Here is a 20793-nt window from a genome sequence, read left to right on the forward strand (position 1 = left end):
ACGTCTCCTCTGCAGTATTATTCGGGACAGGCCCTGGAAAATTTTTATTTCAGAGCCTTGATAGAGGAGAGATTGACGGTCTCTGGAACCCCTCAGGATATCTTCTTTGAGCCTAAAGTTCACTATACAGCAGACAATGTCTCTGGGTGGGTCAGTGTCACGTGCTCTAGGTCTCAAAATTCTATGTAATCTTTCAAACTCGATATGCGTGTCAGGTGGTCTTCCCAGCACATTGTTAAAGATAGAGGTTGTCACATTAGTAATCTGTGTATGATCAATGGACTCTGGAAGGCCTCTAACCCTGAGATTGTGTCGGCGGCCTCTGTTGTCCAGATCCTCCAGGTGCCTTTGGAGATCTCTAAATTGGGCGTTGTGGGTCCTGGCAGTGTCATTGAGGATCTGGATAGATTCCTCGTGGGCATTGGAGCGTTCCTCTACTTCATTAACTCTAAGGCTGATGGAGTGGATGTCCCTTTTCAGCTCTGTGACTGCTATGGCAAGGGAGGCTTTCATTTCATCAGCAATGGTTCTTAGGTCAAGGAGAGTGACAGGAACGGCAGGAGGGGGCATTGTGGCAGGTGTTGGCATACCTGGTATAGTCGCTGGGTTGCAGGAAAGCTCAATTGCAGTGAGTGCAGCGGGTGCCCCTCGTGGAACTTCCGAGTAGGCCGCGGATGAAGCCGGGGCCTCGCGTACCGGCTGTGGCGGCCGGAACAGGTCCGGGATGCTCCGGTATTGCGGGGTTGCCGGGGCCCGTGGAGATCGGGACCGGGAGGGAGAGGAGGTAGCGCTGGACACTGTCCTGCTGGGACACTCGATGGGGGAAGATGATGCAGATAAAAGTGCTCGGTGTCCCTCTCTGGCCGGGAGAAAGGAGTTCAGGCAGCCATTCACTCCAAGCGCCAAGCCACACCCCCCCAGAAGAAGACTTTAATAGGGTCCTAAAGAGTATGCCAGTAGGAAAGGCCCCAGGACCTGAGGGGTTTACGTTGTTTTATTTTAGAACATTTAATCGAAGCCTGGCCCCTAAATTTATATCAGCTTTCTGTTCAATATTACAGGGCAACCCTGTGACAGACCGCCATACTCAAAAAGAGTATGTCCACTGTATAAGCTTCCCTTGCCTTGTACCAGCACAATCCAAGATCCCTTAGCCCACCCTGTCACCTGTCGAGACATCAGGTATTGTGGACACGATATACAAGTCTAGCTGAGAATAGCTTTTATAAGGTCTATAACATTTATTGAACAAACCCACACACAATATATACCACACAGTGAGTTAATTAACAATTAACAATGGGACAGACATGCTTAACAGAAAATACATCACACCTTAATACACAGACAATAGCAGGAGACCACCAGTAACAGACTGTCCATCTCTTACATTGAAGAACATGGAACAGAGGCCAATGTGACCAGCTCTTTCAATGAACAATGGTTAGAATCAAACAGGCAAGGAATAGTCTTTATGGCAAATACAAGAAAACAGTCCCTCAAAAATATGTAATAATAATAATAATAATAAAAAAATATATAGCAATAACAATTAACATGATGAATGTGGGCAGAAAAGGTACCTGCAGCCAGTGTCTGTGACAATATCCCCCTACCCCCCTTGTCCCATAGTCTGGCAGACCTTACTAGATCCACCACGGGTCGTGCTCGGGGCTGTCCGGGGCAGTCTTATAGTTTTGTTTGCCGGGAAAGCCATCAGCATTCCCATTTTGCTTTCCTGGCCGATACTGGATGGTGAAATTGTAAGGCTGCAGGACCAAGCTCCATCATAACAAATGTCATTTTTGTGTATGTGGTGACACTACAAGGATTGGCTGCTATTTCCAGTTCTTTCTATTTACATAGTGTATATTATTCCTAATGATTGCCTCTCACTTGGAAGTGCATTGGTTTTCTGTTTTTTATTAACCACTTGCCGACCAGCTGCCATAGTTTAATGCGGCAGGTTGGCTTTGTTACGCAAAACGATGTACCTGTACGTCGCTTTGTGTAACAGCTAGTGGGAGCATTCGTGTGCCACCAGAGGGCCATAGGAGAAGCCAATCAGCGGGTCCGCCAGCCACCCATGTTCGCTTCCCATGGAGACAGAACTGTGGTCTGCCTATATAAACATGGCGGACTGTTGTTCTGTCAGAGATGAATACGGGGATCCTGTGTTTCTCCTATTTAGGAACACAGGTCTCTGAGTTCATCCAGTGAGTCCAACCCCCACACAGTTAGAAAGCACTCCCTAGGAGCACACTTAACCCTTTGATCACCCCTGGTGTTAACCCCTTCCCTGCCAGTGTCATTAGTACAGTAACATTGCATATTTTTAGCACTGATTACTGTAGTAATGTCACTGGTCCCCCCAAAAGTGTCAAAAATGTCACTGGTCCCGTCAAAAGTGTCAGTTAGTTGTCTGAACTGTCAGCCGCAATGTCGCAATCCCACTAAAAATCGCTGATCGCCACCATTACTAGTAAAAAATAAATAAAAATGACATAAATCTATCCCCTAGTTTGTAGAAGCGATAACTTTTGCGCAAACCAATCAATATACACTGATTGGGATTTTTTTTTTACCAAAAATATGTAGCAGAGTACATATTGGTCTAAATTGATGAAAAAATTTGATTTTTTTATTTTTTTTTATTGGGAATGTTTTATAACAGAAAGTAAAAAATATTATTTTTTTTTTTTTTCAGAATTGTTGCTCTTTGTTTGTTTATAGCGCAAAAAATAAAAAAAACTGCACAGGTGATCAAACACCACCAAAAAAAAACCCTCTATTTGTAGGAAAAACGGGTTATCAATTTTGTTTGGGTACAGCATCACATGATGATACAATTTTCAGTTAAACTAATGCAGTGCCGTATCAGAAAAATATGGCCTGGTCATTAAGGGGGTAAAACCTTCTGGTCCTTAAGTGGTTAAAGTTGTATTAGAGTGTTTGCTGTGTTTACTGGACTCTCTGATTCATTTTTGGTATGCTGTTAGTTTTTAAAAGTATAAATATAAAGTACTCATTCATGCACAGGTACTGAGAGAAAAATGTACACTATCCTTTGCTGACCTCTTTCTGAAACTGCTGGTAAACGGTCTTTTCTGGCTAGCCAGAATCAGTGATCCAGAGCAAGCAGATCACAAGTAAAGTCAGGTTAATGTCAGGTCTCCTGAATTGCAGTTTTTTTGGTTATGCATAATTTAGCAGGAAAGCCTGTCCCCTGCCAGCCTGCTGCAAAGAAAGGTCACTGTTTGCTGTAGGAAAGCAGTGGTCTCTTTGCAGACGTCCAACATGCCCACTGATAAGTTCAAACTTTGGTGTATAATACTTTTGACCCTTGCTGTTTGGAGAGCTTTAGATCTTCAATGCAGAGACCATGGATCCTTCTCTGCAGCATGCTGGCAGGGGCATGCTTTTCTACTCAGGCTCTGGCTGCACCCTATATAGGAAAACATGTAAGACTGGACATCTTGAATTGAATGCACCTGGACTGTATTTTGCTGATTTCATCTGGAAAATCAGTTGTGTTTTTAAATATTTGTACAGTGCAGTCTCCAATGATAATTTCAGTGGCAGCTGGATATGATTGTGTAGCAGGATTTCTAGGTCTAGAGCCTAAGGTGGGTCTGCCATTGCTACTGGTGACACTTCCAGTTGTGACCCCAGGTGTGAGAACTGAGACAATGAGCATTCCGGCATCTTTGGTTTGTTTGTTTTTTTTGTATTTAGGGGATGGGAGAAGGGAATGAGTGGGATACTCCTCTGGCTCAACTAGGTACACTTTGGGACACTTGAAGGAAAATGCCTTGACGCCGCCTGAATGCTGACCAGCGCTTCCTGATGCTCAAAGATACTGTAGTACTGAAACTGTGCTGGAACCTCGACTTTAACTCAGAAGATCCAGGACTGTAGAACATTTGACTCCTGACACTGCTTTTAGCTCAAATGTCACTGAACAGCTCCCTCCAGCCCGGCACTGGCTGAGGTAGCTCTGTGTAGATACTTATGCTGCTGCAACTCTTAACCTTGTACACTTCACACTGTACACTGACTCTTCAGGGCCCAAACTGCAGGCGCCCCCTTTAACAGGGTCTTCTCACTAGGTACCCCCTCTAATATTTCAGGATCCTCTCACTAGGTACCCCCTTTACAACTAGCTGACTCCTGGATCCCTAGAACCTTCTCCAGAGTGGTCCCCTCTGACATTAGGCAGACCCCCAGGGGAAGTCCACAGTACTCACGGCCTTTGTAGGCTTTCCTGGAACTGGACCCCTCTCTCTCTCCGCTGATTCTCGGCACACCGGATCCCCTCTGCAGCTCAGCTTCACACTCTCTGGATTCTCAGGCCACCACCCGGGACACTCGCTTCCTCTGATAGGAGGAGAGACAGCTGTACTCTCCCTACTGGGACTCTGCTTCCCGCCAAAGACACTGCACCATGCTCCCCCTTTCAGACTTATACCCACTCCCAAAATCCTCTGTGACAGAATCTGCCTTCTGGGGTAGTTACAAGCCTGAATGTGTCCCTGATTGGGTTTCCTCCACTGCCCAATGAGAAAACTTTCACAGGACCAGTGGGGAGACTCCCCTCTCAGCAGACACACCTGGAAGCCATGACACCCTGACTGACAAAAATAAATCATGGCCCTGCTGTTAGGCAGGAAAGGCCCACTATACTTTACCTAGCACCTACCTGTAGGGTGCTACATCTGTAATCAGAAAATGTAGTCACATTAGAGTTAATAGGTAATCCTCCTCTTTTCAGATCAGCTATGGAGCCACCGATTACTCATTAAGTGACAGACGCCTTTACCCGCATGTTTTCAGGACCGTTCAGAATGATTATGTTCATTATTTAGCAATTGCCACACTATTGAAATATTTTGGCTGGAATTGGGTTGGAATACTTTTATCAGACGATGATACCGGAGAGAATGAGGCACAAATTCTTAAGAGACATTTGGCTTCCCAGGAGATTTGTGTGGCTTTTGAAAAAAGAATGACTATGAATTATGTTACAATGGGTCAGTGGAAATACACACTTCGTGAAGTAAATTGTAACGTTTTAATACTTTGTGGATCCTTCACAAGCAATGCTCACAGTTACCTTAATGAATACTTTAAGTTTAATGAAAACAATATGCTTATCCTTCCCCCAGGCTGGACGTCAGGTGAAATAAAGATATTAACTGCTTTGATAAGTTTTATAACAAGTTTGTCTTTAGATTTTTTTGATCCACAAATTCTTATAGATGAAAGTCTGTTTGATGACAATCTATTATCAAGACATTCACAAACTGGGCTGTTGCTGGATAATCTGATGATTACATTTTACAATTTAACATCAACTCAAAATGGGAAAAATATTAATTTCCAAAATGCTACTATTCTTAGTGAAAGTTTATTAGGAGTCTTTCTTCCAAAAATTGCCATACATTTTCTTAGCGGAGAATCGGTACGAGTGTATATTGCAGTAAAAGCTATGGCCGAAGCTATACATTATTTCAACAAGTTTAACCACAGTTTTAATATTAACAGATTTAAAAAGGTAAAACAGTATAGTGCAACAGTTACTTCTTTTTTAGATTAATTTTTGTATAGAAATGTAAGAAGGTTTTTTAAAAAGTACTTTGACTAAACATTTTGGCCTTTTTTATAATGCAGGATTTAAATAGCGCCAACTCTTTGCACAGTGCTTTTTTTAAAAAAAAAAAGAGAAATGGTAAAGTTACAATACAATTCAATGCAAGAGGGTTAGGAGGGCCCTGCTCATGGGAGCTCACAATCTAAAAGGGATCTGCAAGTGATACAAAAATACCTGTGTTGGATTATCTAATGGAGAAAATAAAGGTATAGTTTTAAGTTGTGGTGGGATAGCCTTCCCTGAACAAACGTGTTTTCAGGGACTCATTGAAGGCAGACAGAGCAGGAGATAGCCAGACATTAACTAGTTCCAAAGGATGAAAGAGGCTCTGAAGGTGAGTATAGGAGGATGTTGAGGAAGCTAGAAAGCAGGAGGTCATGCGGGAGCAGAGAGGATGGTTTGACTTTTCGAGATAAAGTTGGTGATGTAAGCTCCTCAAGGCAGGGCTCTTGTTAGTAGATTGAATTTTATTTGTTGGATGAGTGTAAACCAGTGGAGTAATTGGCAAAGAGGATTGGTGGTTAATGAGCTATTGGTAAGATGAAGAAGTCTAGCATTAGCTCTATTGATGGGATATCTTGTGTAGAGGTAGGCCAATGAGGAGGTAATTGTTCTAGTCAAAGTGAAGGATAGCAAGAGAGTGAATTAGTAGCTTGGTGGGGACATTGGTAAAAAGGGATGTATCTTAGAGATGTTACGGAGGTTAAGGCAGCAAGATTTGGACAGTGATTAGCTATGAAGTCAGAAGGAGAGGGCAGAGTCCAGGATTACACCTAGAATACTGACATGAGGTGGTGAATAGGGATTAGCTTCAAGTTCGAGTCGAGGCTACATTAGACTTGAACATCGGTCGTTCCATCGTTCATCAAATGACGAACAAATGTGCTTCTTCATGGATATTCAAGTTTCCCATAATACATTGCACTCGCGCCGCACGTGCAGCACGTTATGTGATTGGCCAAAGCATGCACCCTGACCTCATGCTTTGGCCAATCAAATCATCTCTGCCATGATTGGACTAAAGGCAGGCTGCCTTTAGCCAATCATGGCTCAGGGGCCAAGTACACTCCCCACACTACATAAAGGCTGCTCCGCAACCGCAGCGCGTAGTGTCATTGTGCGGGTGATGAGACAGGGACAGGCATGCGATTCAGGCAGGGAGAGAGTAGTTTTTTTTGAGTCAGACAGTGCAGACTGACAATCCTAGCAGTGTAGGGAGGGCGTGGTTCCTGTGTGAGGTAGGGAGAGATTTATTTCTTTACATCATATCAGACAGTATAGCGCCAGTTAGAGAGTAGCAGTGTAGGGAGGGCCAAGGTTCCTGTGTGAGGTAGGTAGAGCTTTCTTTCTTCACAGTTTTGTTCATCGGTCAGTTTCTGCAACATTCTATAATATTCACAGACCTCTAGGAATAGAGATCACTTCAGATATCAGCCACAGTAACCTTTGCTCAGTTGTGGATCTTTCAATAGGGATCACAGACCTATAGGAATAGAGATCACTTCATATATCAGCCAGAGTAACCCTTGCTCAGTTGTGGAACATTCTATAGGGATCACAGACCTCTAGGAATATAGATAACCTCAGATATCAGCTGCAGTAACCATTGCTCAGTTGTGGAACTTTCTATAGGGATCACAGACCTGTAGGAATATAGATCACTTCAGATATTAGCCTCAGTAACCATTGCTCAGTTGTGGAACTTTTTATAGTCATCACAGACCTCTAGGAATAGAGATCACTTCAGATATCAGCCACAGTAACCATTGCTCAGCTGTAGAACTTTCTATAGGGATCACAGACCACTAGGAATAGAGATTACTTCAGATATTAGCCACAGTAACCATTGCTCAGTTGTGGAACTTTCTATAGGGATCACAGACCACAGTAACCTTTGCTCAGAGCAGGAGATCAATGGACGGGGTGAGTGATTGTACATACAGAGCAGGAGATCTATGGACGTGGAGGGGGGGGGGGGGGTGATTGTACATACAGGGCATGGTTACATAGTTACATAGTTAGTCAGGTTGAAAAAAGGCACAAGTCCATCTGGTTCAACCAAAAAAAAAAAAAAAACAATATTGAAAACCCAACCATACAATTCCATATACACAATCCTATACCCACTGTTGATCCAGAGAAAGGCGAAAAACTCAGCAAAGCGTGATCCAATTTGCTACAGCAGGGGGAAAAAATTTCCTTCCCGATCCCCCGAGAGGCAATCTGATATTCCCTGGATCAACTTTACTTAAAAAAAAAAAAAAATAGTACTCACTTACTGTATATTATGTACACCCAGGAAAGAAACCAGACTTTTTTTTAAAGCAATCTAATGAGCTAGCCAGAACCACCTCTGAAGGGAGTCTATTCCACATTTTCGCAGCTCTTACGGTGAAGAAACCTTTCCATATTTGGAGACGAAATCTGTTTTCCTCTAGACGTAAAGAGTGCCCCCTTGTCCTCTGTGTTGACCTTAAAGTGAACAACTCAACACCAAGTTCACTATATGGACCCCTTATGTATTTATGCATGGTGATCATATCCCCCCTTAATCTCCTCTTCTCAAGAGAGAATAAATTCAGTTCCTCTAATCTTTTCTCATAGCTGAGCTCCTCAATGCCTCTTATCTGTTTGGTTGCCATTCTCTGCACTTTCTCCAGTTCCCCGATATCCTTTGTAAGAACTGGTGCCCAAAACTGAACTGCATATTCCAGATGGGGTCTTACTAATGATTTGTACAGGGGCAAAATGATATCTCCCTATCCTGAGTCCATGCCTCTGTTAATACAAGAAAGGACTTTGCTTGCTTTGGAAACCACAGCTTGGCATTGCATGCTATTATTAAGCTTATGATCTACCAGAACACCCAGATCCTTCTCTGCGATGGATTCCCCCAGTTCTACTCCCCCTAGTATGTATGATGCATGCATATTCTTAGCCCCAAAGTGCATAACTTTACATTTATCAACATTAAACCCTATTTGCCACATAGCTGCCCAATGGAACAGTGCATAGAGATCAGCTTGTAAGTTGGAGACATCCTATAAGGAAGTTATTCCACTGCAAAGCTTGGTGTCATCTGCAAAGACTGAAATGGTACTTTTAATCCCAGGCCCTATATCATTTATAAAGATATTTAAAAAGTAAGGGTCCCAACACTGAACCTTGGGGTACACCACCAATAACCTTAGACCATTCAGAGTAAGAATCATTAACCACTACTCTCTGAATTCTATCTTTTAGCCAATTTTCTATCTAATTATAAACCAATCTTTCCAAGCCAGTAGACTTTACCTTACACATTAGCCGTGTGTGGGGAACTGTGTCAAACATTTTTGCAAAATCCAAGTATACCACATCCACAGCCACCCCTCTGTCCAAGGTTTTACTTATCTCCTCATAAAAAGAAATCAGGTTTGTTTGACAACTTCTGTCTTTCAATAATCCATGCTGTCAGTTGCTTAAAATATTTCTTTCCAGCAACTCATCTATGTGTTATTTTATTAAACACTCCAATATCTTCCCGACTATAGAAGTTAAACTAACAGGTCTATAGTTACTTGACAAATACTTTGATCCCTTTTTAAATATAGGCACCATATTGGCCCTACGCCAATCCAGTGATACTATTCCAGTCCTTAACGAGTCCCTAAAAATTAGAATCAAAGGCTTTGAAATTACAGCGATCAATTCTTTTAGGATGCGTGGGCGAATGCCATCTGGTCAAGGCATTTTATCCACCCTTATTCTGTCTAAATATTTCTGGACCATATCACTTTTGAGCCATTGTGGATCATCTGGGGCTGTGTCAATACCGTCCTCATTATAGTCATGAGCTCCCCCATGCTCCTTTGAGCAGGAGATCTATGGACGGGGTGAGTGATTATACATACAGAGCAGGAGATCTATGGATGGGGTGAAGTATGTTCAGTAGATCAGCGTTGGGGAACTTACGGCCTTCGGCTGTATGCGACCTACAAAATCATTTGGTCTGGCCCCCATGCCGCTGAGTCTGTGTCTGTCTCAGCTGAGCTGTCAGAATGGAGCTGATGCTTCCTGTATAGTTCCGGCTCCGTACTGACAGTCTGAGTGAATCACAGGTTGAGTGATATCAAATACACTCCACCTGTGAAGAGACTGACCGAGATACAGGAAGCACCTTCCTCCATTTTAATAATTATTTGAGTCAGAATGCTGGGCGAAAAAAAAAATAAACTTCCTTGCTCAGTATTCACAACTCAGCATCTGGTTTCTCTTCTTTCAAACTGTTATGGTAAGACCCATTGGTCATAGAAGGTACATAAGACCATGAAATAAACAGTCCATGCAGTGCCAGATTTAGATCTTGGGAGCACTTCAAGTTCTGGGGTCCCTTTTTGTAGAATAAGATTTATGTAGTTTTATATATGGTTGTCTCTTTAAAGTCCCTTGCACCATATTTGTTTGTTTTTATAAAACACTGTTCATATGTTTTTTTTTTTTATCTCAATAATGTTTATTAAATTTAGAGGACAAGAACAAGTGCAAACCAATGTAACGTACAGTGGAATTCAGGTACAAACAGGAAAGTTATAACGTAACAAACACAATATTCAGGTATTCAGTGGTTAGACATTGCCGAAAGAAGAGGAGCACATACAGAAGTGATGAGGTGCCAACCATTTAAGATAATGACCATGTTCCAGCTGATAGGGCGAATAGTGTTCCCCCGGGAGCCCGCCCCCTCCCCCACACCCCACATGGGCACAAACTGTGCAGGGGGGTACAGGCGGCAGGCTTCCCCTGAGGCCCACCACGCCATCCTGATCTCCGGAGAGATAGGAATAGGAATACTTCAAGGGGATTTACCTGTCATATGCAACCAGGAAGTCCATCTGTTATCAAAAGCTGTACAATTGCCCTGATTAATTGCTAGCAGACGTTCAAAAGGAATAGTTGCGCTGTATTGCAATAATGACATTGTGACGGGAGTCACTTAGGGTGCAGGGAGACCGACTGCCTATTGCTTAACGATGTTGCTTTTGTCTGGATAAGTAAATTGTGATGATCTTGTCTGAGGTGGCTTTCCATTCACCTATTGTTAAGTCTGCTAATGAACTCACCTGTTGTCTGCTAAGGGATGTATTGACACTCAGAGCAATGTGTATTGGCGGCTCTTAATTTAACCATTGTGTGATGTTGGGGGCTGGATTTGGGTCATTATTCTGTGATGACTGAAGTACTCTTAGGTGTATATAAAGAGCCTGTATGCTTTTCATAAAGAGTCTGATTCCTGCTTGACCCTCAATACAGAGCCTCGTCTAGTACTTGGGGGGGGATTATTCGTTTGGGTTTCTTGTTTGGTGCCCGGTAGCTGCCTTTGTGTTAAGGAATGGGATGTCCTAAACGACTTTAACCCCTTTCATACCTGAAGATGAAAACTGAGATTTAAGAGTGCTAGCCCCGCAGAGGGAGGACCCAGAATGCCCGAAACTGCGTATATCAGTTTGAAGGTATTGTTCCAAAAGCTAGTCAGGCTGGGACACTCCCACATAACATGTGAGAGTGTGCCAGTCTGTCCACACCCCTGCCAGCAGAAAGCAGAATGCTGTGAGGAAAATTGAGACAGTTTGTAAGGGGTATAGTGCCACCTATGTAACAGTTTGAACATCATTTCCCAATGACTTACACACTTAGAATAGAGGAAGGAAGATCGAATCGCCAGCTGCCAATCTGCCAGTCTGCCAAGGCATAGGACATGTTAAGCGATATGCCCCCTTTCATTGGGGTAGGGTGCGTGAGGAATTTCCATGCCCCCGAAGGAATAGTCAATTTGGGTAAGGGGCGGTTTGCAAGGAATTGAGTTATGCGATAGCATAGGAAATGCAGAGTAGGAGGAAGAGAGAACGTGTCCCTCATGTCTGACCAGCCGCAAGGCTCACCTGAGCGGAAAAAGTCCTGTAAGTGGGATATATGGTGTGATTGCAATGGTTTAGTGTATAGTAAGGGTATCCTGAGAGATAATGCTTGTATCGGCATAGCAGACATGTCTATGGGGGGTTCCCTGGAGGAGTTACGAAGAATGTGACGCCAGACCAAGATCGAGGCATGCATTGGGGGAAAGGCAGAGAAGAGGGGTCCCTGGGATCCCACGCATCAAGAAGCAGGAGAGACATCAAATACGGGGTGTCAGTTGCCACAGATTCGATATCCAGCGGGGGTCATTGTCAGTGTGGAACCAATATTGGAGCTGATCAAGGATTACCGCTTGTCTATAGTTGTTCAGATCAACCAAGCCCATGCCACCTACCGATTTGTGCAGGATGAGATATTTACGAGCACAGCAAGGTTTTTTGTGCTGCCAAAGAAATCCATGTAGGGACTTGGTTAGTGACTTGACAAACCGTGTTGGCATGGTATCGGGAGAACTCCGAAGTAGTATAGAATTTGTGGAAGAATGGACATTTTGTAGGCTGCCAGCCTATCCACCCATGATAATTCAGTTTTGGCCAGGTTACGTAGTTGGGAGTTAATGGATAGGATTAGTGGCTCGTAGTTCGCCTTGGCCAGTGACCGAATAGATGCGGTGAGGGTAATACCAGGTAAGGGATCCTGTCCTGCGCCCAGGAGAAGGGCATGACTTCCTGGAGTTCAGTTTTGATGGTACGGGAACACCCAAATCCAGAATAAGGGATTTGGAGTAATTGACTTTGTAGTATGAGATTGCACTAAAGGCGTTCAAGATTCTCAGGACTTGGGGCAGTGATCGCTCGGGAACCCAAAACGAGAGGCTGGCGACGAATCATCTCCGCAAGGGGATCAATCATAATTTTGAAGATGGTGGGTGACAACGGACACCACTGACGGGTGCCATTTGAAATCAGAAAGGGTTTTGAGAGGAGTCCTGATGTGTATACCTGGGCAGATGGGCATGAGTATAAGGCCATAATGGTCGATTTAATGCTCCCCGTGGAACCCGAATGGCGGGCTAAGACTTCGGCCATATATCCCCAGTCCACTCTATCGAACGCCTTCTCTGTGTCAATAAACAATGGCAGAGAAGGCATTCGAGAGACCTTTGCATGATGTATGATATTCAGAATTAGACATGTTGCATCCGAGGGCTGCCTACCTCATACGAAACCCATTTGGTCCTTTTTTTTTTGTTCAATAAATTTTTATTGAGAGAAAATAAGTCAAACAACAAAGAAACAATTACAATCAAGATCACAGAAGGTTAGACCAGTTCGTTACAAATCACAAAATGAAAAAAGAGGAGTGCATGGAAATGTTGAAAACAAACATATGCAATATAAGTGAGCGTGTTCATATGTTTTTGATGCAGAATAAAAATGCCCTGAAATTATTTTAATCATTATTATTGTGTACTTGGCCCCTGAGTCATGATTGGCTAAGGGCAGCCTGCCTTTTGTCCAATCATGGCAGAGATCATTTGATTGGCCAAAGCATGTGGTCAGGGTGTATGCTTTGGCCAATCACATAACGTTCTGCACGTGCCGCGCACGCGCAGTGAATTATGGGATCTCGAATCTCCACGAAGAAGCACATTCGTTTGTCATTTGAAGAATGATTGAACGTTCGATGTTTGAGTCGAAGTTAGCTTAGACTCGAACTCGAAGCTCCTCCCTACTCAGGGACTGCCTGTATACATTTAGTGACAATATCATATGGGGCCATACAGCCCTATTATCTATCTTCATACATGATCAATTCCTATACAGCAGAATTACACTGAATTGTCTGGGAGACAGTTCTTACCCTAGATGTCAAACCAGGTAAGTATGTTTTAGTGCAGGAGCCAAACATTCCTGTTATAGGCATATCAGTGTGTCATAGGAGGACCATATCCCCACAGTGAAAGTCTTTGGGAAATATCAAACATTATATTGATAGGACCATTGAACGTGAATCCTCCTTGTGACGGGGTAACGGACAGTTAATTAATGGTTTGAATTGCTTCAGATGGGACAGTAATATTTGTCAGCAATATCTTCATATAGAAATATGAAGATTTAATCCTACATTACACTGGGAGACTTAGACTGTTATAGATCATTGCCATGAAGTCTGACTCCTAGATAATGTGTATTCCGTGTGCTTGTCTGTGAGAGAGACACACAGACTGTTATTGGCAGACTTCCCTATTGTTTGTGCATTGAAATGGAATGTGGATTGTGCCTGTCCCATTGTTAAATGTTAATGACCTCACATTGTTCTGTCCAGATGGCTAGATAATTAGTTTAGGTTAATTCTGTTCCTGTATACACTTTAATCTGCATATGCTACTATAATCAGGCAGAGGGGAGGAATTGTCTACACTGTATGGGAGTGTAAAACTCTGCTTTCATTGGATTGTGAATGCCATGTCCTGTTCTTCACAAGGTCCACCTGGGTGGTAATCTTGTGGGGGGAAACTGTATAAAAGTATGTTTCTTGTTTAATAAAGAGATATACTTCACCCTCAATCTAGAGTCTTGTCTCTCATTGGGGGAAGCTGCTACAAGGGATTGCTATGCTCTTCATACTCCCTTGGATAATCACTAAGCTCTTGTAAGAGCTTACGTAGGAGCTTGTTCCTGCTTCACTCTCTGGGGAAAGAGAGGGTCACCCACGGGAACCTGGAGCCTTGTCGTAGGTCCAGGGTGGGTAGGAGACGGCGAGACCCAACCAAGCTGTGGCGGTTTGTGGGGTCTAGGGTGGTTATGGTGTCTGGTGGAGTGCTTGGAAAGCACTAGGAGCATCCGTCAATGGAGGTACCCAGTTGGGGTGCAGGTTGATCTGTTACATTGGTGGCAAGTGGTGGGTTGGCATCCTAGTGCGATGAGAAGCAGCTCTTGGAGACACTGGTAACATTATGGAGCAAGCTAACACCCGTGCAGCGTCCCCATATGAGGAGGAGTTTCTCTGGAGGTTGCAGCAACACTTGGCCCAGCAGTGTTGTCCATGTGAGTTCAATCCCTCTATCATTAGTGTTCATTTTCTCCTTGAACAGATCAAAGGATTGCATGTCACCCCTCCAAACAATCATTAGATCGTCAATGAACCTCCTATAACATAGGAGTTCCATTGGACAGTCTTTCAGTACAATATCATTCTCCCACTGGGCCATAAAAAGATTTGCTACGCTCGGAGCAAATCTAGCCCCCATAGTAACACCTCTTGTTTGGAGATAGAAATCACCAGAATACCAAAAATAGTTATGGCCAAGACAGAACTTGAGATACTCCACAATGTATTTGGAGTGCTCCTCTTTTATTTCTGAGCAATCCACTTTACAGCCTCTAGGGCTGATTCGTGCCCTATGATTCTATATAGGGAGCTGACATCCGCAGTGGCAAGAATACATGTCTCAGCATCACCTATAGATTGTAAGCATTGTATAACATGTTTGGTATCCTTAAGAAAGGCTTAGGTGCGCAATACTAGGGGCTGTAAGAAAAAAATCAATATATTGGCCCAACCTAGAGATAAGGGAGTCAATTCCATTAATAATAGGTCTCCCTGGGGGTCTCTCTACGTTCTTCTGCATCTTAGGGAGAAAATATATAATAGGGGTTCTACATGCTGCCTGCTTAAGGTACTGGGCCTCCTTATTATTTAAGATCTCCTTATTCAATCCTTTTTTGACCAATTTATCCAACCGTGCTTTAAACTCATTAAGGCGGTTACTGTTGAGTAGGCAATAAGTGTCCCTATCAGAGAGTTGTCTCAGCATTTCTTCCTTATAATATACCATACTCATCAACACCAGCCCTCCCCCCTTATCTGCCAGATGGATCACAACAAGTTGCTTGTTCTTCTCCAAGCTAGAAATACCTTTCTTAATCAACTGGGGATCTTGGACTTTTTTAACATGTAACTTCTCCAGATCAGACACCACCAGATTACGAAAAACATCCACACATTTGTTGTCCTTATTGAGGGGATTGAAAACTGACTTATTTTTCAAGGTGGAGTGATGCCCTCTCCCAACCACTGGGGGTCTGGTATCCTGTTTAGCTAGAAAATATTTATTTTGGTTGAGGGTCCTAACAAATTTCTGTATGTTTACATATGTATCAAATTTATTAGGGTTATTGATAGGTGCATATTTCAACTCTTTATCAAGAACCCTAATCTCATTCTTGGTTAAAGTGGTGCCGCTGATATTAAAAATGCCAGTACCTACTGTCACTTTCTTTCTGGCAGTGGGCTCTGCAATACCTGTCCCCAGCATTTATCTATGCACAAACGGTTCCCTTAGCCGGATACTGCTGTATTGTGGGCTGCACTGCTCTGTGGGCAGTGTACTTTTTTCCGGGAGCCTCTTCCTGCTTTGTCTGGAGGGGCAGGCACTTTTACTATTTCCAAGCTGATTGGCCTGTGAAGCCGATATAACCCGACCGCTGTATGCTAAGCTCCACCCCTTGCTGAAGAAGTCAATACCCTGCACGCCAACGTAATGATGTACAGATGTTCGATATGCCCAGTGTCACATAGTGTTTTGTGAGTACCCTATCTGATGAATAAATTGCTTCACTACAAACGTTACAAAGAGCACTAGATTTTGTCTGTTCTGTTTCCCTCTCTATCTGGCTTTTTGTGATGGATTTGGGAGCTGCTTGATCCTGGACACTCTCTTGTATACCATCCTGTTGGCTATCTACTACCCCAATAGAGGACTGCTGTATCTGACCTTGGGTGACTAGGGATGATCGAACGGTTCGGGTCGACCATCGGTTCGGCCCGAACATTGGGTGTTCGAGGTTCGGCCGAATTTAGAACTTTTTGCCCAAAAAGTTCGGAATTCGGCAACCAGAACTGCCCAAAATGCAATGCTTCAGGAAATGGGCTTTAAAAGCCCGTGATTGGACCAGAACCATTAGCAAAAGCCAATTGAGGGGGCAGGAGAATGCTAGGAATGTGATTGGAGTGACTAGGGGGTCCCTAGACCAATCATTAGTGAATACGCCCCCCCAGTATATAAGATCGCCCCCACCATATTCCTAGCATTGTTATACTGGACATGGAAGAGAGCGGAAGCAGTTCTGTTAATTTTACTTTAAAAGTGTCATTTAGCTATTTTTAGTGTGAGGAAAGGGATATCTAGTGTAGTTAGAGTGCTCCTTTACACTTAAGTTAGCTTCAAAAATTTAGTTTCTGTAGGGAAAGTGTTAAGTGTAAGGGGACCGTAGTGTAGTGTAGGGTTAACTGGCAGTGACTGCTATGGCAGGGTGACAAAACCCTTCCATAGCAGGGTGACCGCTATAGAGAAATGATCATTTCTCTGAATTGCTTCGGCACACCCATATGGCTTCTCACCAATCAAGCATTTTTTATGCTGCAGGGGCATCTGAACATGTGTATAGGGGGGTATATATACACATATATGTCTGAATATATACCCCTAGACATATATAGGTGTGATAGTAGCAGAAATAAATGCTTGCGCTAATGAAATCATTTACAGTAATATATTTCTGCTACTATCACACCTATATATGTCTAGGGGTATATATTCAGACATATATGTGTATATATACCCCCTATACACATGTTCAGATGTTTTGCCTGCCTCAAAAGAACCCAAAAAAATGCCAAAAAAACGCTAGCGTCAAAAAAAAAATGCCCAGGTGTGTTTTTGCTGGCATTTTTTGGGGGGTTTTGGAGGCAGGCAAAACATCTGAACTTGTGCACAGTACCACTATACACAAGTTCAGATGTTTTTCCTGACTGCAAAGAACCCAAAAAAATGCCTGCTATTAAACCGGCAAGGTGTGAAAACCGAGAAGCCATATTTGTGATCTGAAAGTTTTCTAATACAAACGATCTTTTTTTTTTATGGTTCTGGACATGCTACAGAGCTGAAACTTCACATGTACACTTTTTAGACCCCCCAGATCTGAAATCCAAAGTAAAAATAAAAAAATCTCTTTTTGTTATTTTTTTAATTTTTTCAATAATTGGCTTTTTTATCAAAAATTACAATTTTTAAGAACTTTTTTTGTGTGATTTTGTGTCTGGGGGTCTAAAAGGTGTACCTGTGAAGTTTCAGCTCTGTAGCATGTCCAGAACCATAAAAAAAAGGATTGTATGTATTAGAAAACTTTCAGCTCAGGGGGTTAGCTTCTCTCCTCGGTTTTCACACCTTGCCGGTTTCAAAGCAGGCATTTTTTTGGGTTCTTTGCAGTCAGGAAAAACATCTGAACTTGTGTATAGTGGTCCTGTGCACAAGTTCTGATGTTTTGCCTGCCTCCAAAAACTCCCAAAAAATGCTAGCAAAAACACACCTGGGCATTTTTTTTTTACGCTAGCGTTTTTTTGGCATTTTTTGGGGTTCTTTTGAGGCAGGCAAAACATCTGAACTTGTGTATAGTGGTATATATACACACATAATTATATGTATATAGACACCTAGCCATATATATAGGTGTGATAGTAGCAGAAATATATTACTGTAAATGATTTCATTAGCACAAGCATATATTTCTGCTACTATCACACCTATATATGTCTAGGTGTGTATATAAATATACGTGTGTGTGTATATACACACCACTATACACAAGTTCAGATGTTTTGCCTGCCTCAAAAGAACCCCAAAAAATGCAAAAAAACCGCTAGCGTCAAAAAAAAAATGCCCAGGTGTGTTTTTGCTGGCATTTTTTGGGGGGTTTTGGAGGCAGGCAAAACATCAGAACTTGTGCACAGTACCGCTATACACAAGTTCAGATGTTTTTCCTGACTGCAAAGAACCCAAAAAAATGCCTGCTATTAAACCGGCAAGGTGTTACAGCAGTGAAGCCAACCTCCTGTGCTGAAAGTTTTCTAATACAAACAATCTTTTTTTTTTTATTGTTCTGGACATGCTACAGAGCTGAAACTTCACATGTACACTTTTTAGACCCCCCAGATACTAAATCCAAAGTAAAAATCAAAAAAATCTCTTTTTTTTTTAATTTTTCAATAATTGGCTTTTTTATCAAAAATGACAATTTTTAAGAACTTTTTTTGTGTGATTTTGTGTCTGGGGGGTCTAAAAGGTGTACCTGTGAAGTTTCAGCTCTGTAGCATGTCCAGAACCAGAAAAAAAGATCATATAGGTGTTAAAGGAGGGTCCCACATCCCTGTTCTACTGAAAAATTATCTTTTTTTTTTCATGGTTCTGGACATGCTACAGAGCTGAAACTTCACATGTACACCATTTAGACCCCCCAGATACTAAATCCAAAAAAATCTCTCTTTTTTTTTTTTTCAATAATTGGCTTTTTTATCAAAAATGACAATTTTTAAGAACTTTTTTTTGTGTGATTAATAGTTAATGGGGCATGACACAGAACCCTAGGCACTTTTTAGGGGCATTTATTGGGTTTTAGGGCTTAAAAATTGTGTTTTTTGATTACCGAAGTTCGGGTCCCATTGATTTCAATGGGGTTCTGAAATCCGGACCGAACTTTCGGGATGTTCGGATGTTCTGGCCGAACCAAACTTTTCAAAAGTTCGATCATCCTTATGGGTGACTCCCGGGTCAGATAGTAAGGTGAGAGGCTTGCATTTCTGCTGGTGGATTTGAGCACAGTCACGGAGGTGTTTGGAATTGTTTGACCACAGCAACCTGGATTTACACAGACTTTTTGTATGATTTGCCCTAGGTAGCATTTATATCACTACAGTCACCATTTTTGATCACATGGACATTTTTTTTTCATATTATTTATATGTATGAGATCTTCCTGTATCACATTTGTATATTTATGATTTAGCGCAACACATTTTTGATTTGTTAATTTACAAATCTCATAAACTTATATTTTATTCACAATATAATATGCGTAGATAACATATCAAATGTTGAAAGTGAGACATTTTGCAATGTCATGCCAAATATTGGCTCATTTTGGATTTCATGAGTGCTACACATTCCAAAAAAGTTGGGACAGGTAGCAATAAGAGCCCGGAAAAGTTAAATGTACATATAAGGAACAGCTGGAGCACCAATTTTCAACTTATTCGGTCAGTTGGCAACATGATTGGGTATAAAAAGAGCCTCTCAGAGTGGCAGTGTCTCTCAGAAGTCATGATGGGCAGAGGATTACAAATTCCCCCAATGCTGCGATGAAAAATAGTGGAGCAATATCAAAAAGGAGTTTCTCAGAGAAAAATTGCAAAGAGTTTTAAGTTATCATCATCTACAGTGCATAATATCATCCAAAGATTCAGAGAATCTGAAACAATCTCTCTGCGTAATGGTCAAGGCCAGAAAACCATACTGGATGCCCGTGATCTTCATGCCCTTAGACGGCACTGCATCACATACAGGAATGCTACTGTAATGGAAATCACAATATGGGCTCAGGAATACTTCCAGAAAACAATGTCGGTGAACACAATCCACCGTGCCATTCGCCATTGCCGGCTTAAACTCTATAGGCCAAAAAAAAAGCCATATCTAAACATGATCCAGAAGCGCAGGCGTTTTCTTTGGGCCAAGGCTCATTTAAAATGGTCTGTGGCAAAGTGGAAAACTGTTCTGTGGTCAGACTAATCAAAATTTGAAGTTCTTTTTGGAAAACTGGGACGCCATGTCATCCAGACTAAAGAGAACAAGGACAACCCAAGTTGTTATCAGCGCTCAATTCAGAAGCCTGCATCTCTGATGGTATGGGGTTGCATGAGCTGGGGATGACCCAGCGGTCATGGTGCATGTGGGCACTAATGACAAAGTTAAAGGTAGGTGGAGGATCCTTAAGAACGATTTCAGGGACTTAGGTAATAGATTGAGGAAAAGGACCTCCAAGGTGGTTTTCTCTGAAATACTGCCTGTACCTCGAGCCACACAGGAGAGGCAGAAGGAGATTAGGGAACTTAACAAGTGGCTGAGGAACTGGTGTAGGAAGGAGGGGTTTGGGTTCCTGGAGAACTGGGCTGACTTCTCAGTCGGCTACCGGCTCTTTAGTAAGGACGGGCTGCACCTTAATGGGGGCGGTACAGCTCTTTTGGGGAGAAAGATGGCCACCAAGTTGGAGGAGCTTTTAAACTAGGAGACGGGGGGGAGGGCTCAGAAGTAGAGTCAGTTAGGAGGGAGCAAAGGACTGAAGGCATTTGTAGGGTCAGCAGCGACAGTAGGTCCACAACGTCAATTGGCAGGTCTGTGCGGGAGAACC

General features: G+C 42.6%; 1 protein-coding gene across 1 annotated transcript in view; it reads left to right on the plus strand.

Annotated features, from left to right (window-relative positions):
• LOC309567350 (vomeronasal type-2 receptor 26-like) overlaps positions 1-20793 on the plus strand; it is a gene marked incomplete at both ends in the record, with an annotated part of 116841 nt that overhangs the window by 48335 nt on the left and 47713 nt on the right. The window contains one exon of the mRNA XM_082272765.1: positions 4772-5554. Coding sequence (XP_082128891.1) covers positions 4772-5554 — 783 coding nt within the window. The remainder of the gene's footprint in view (positions 1-4771; positions 5555-20793) is intronic.

Source organism: Pelophylax lessonae (genome assembly GCF_965119305.1).
Source record: "Pelophylax lessonae genome assembly, chromosome: 1".
Taxonomy (NCBI): Eukaryota; Metazoa; Chordata; class Amphibia; order Anura; family Ranidae; genus Pelophylax; species Pelophylax lessonae.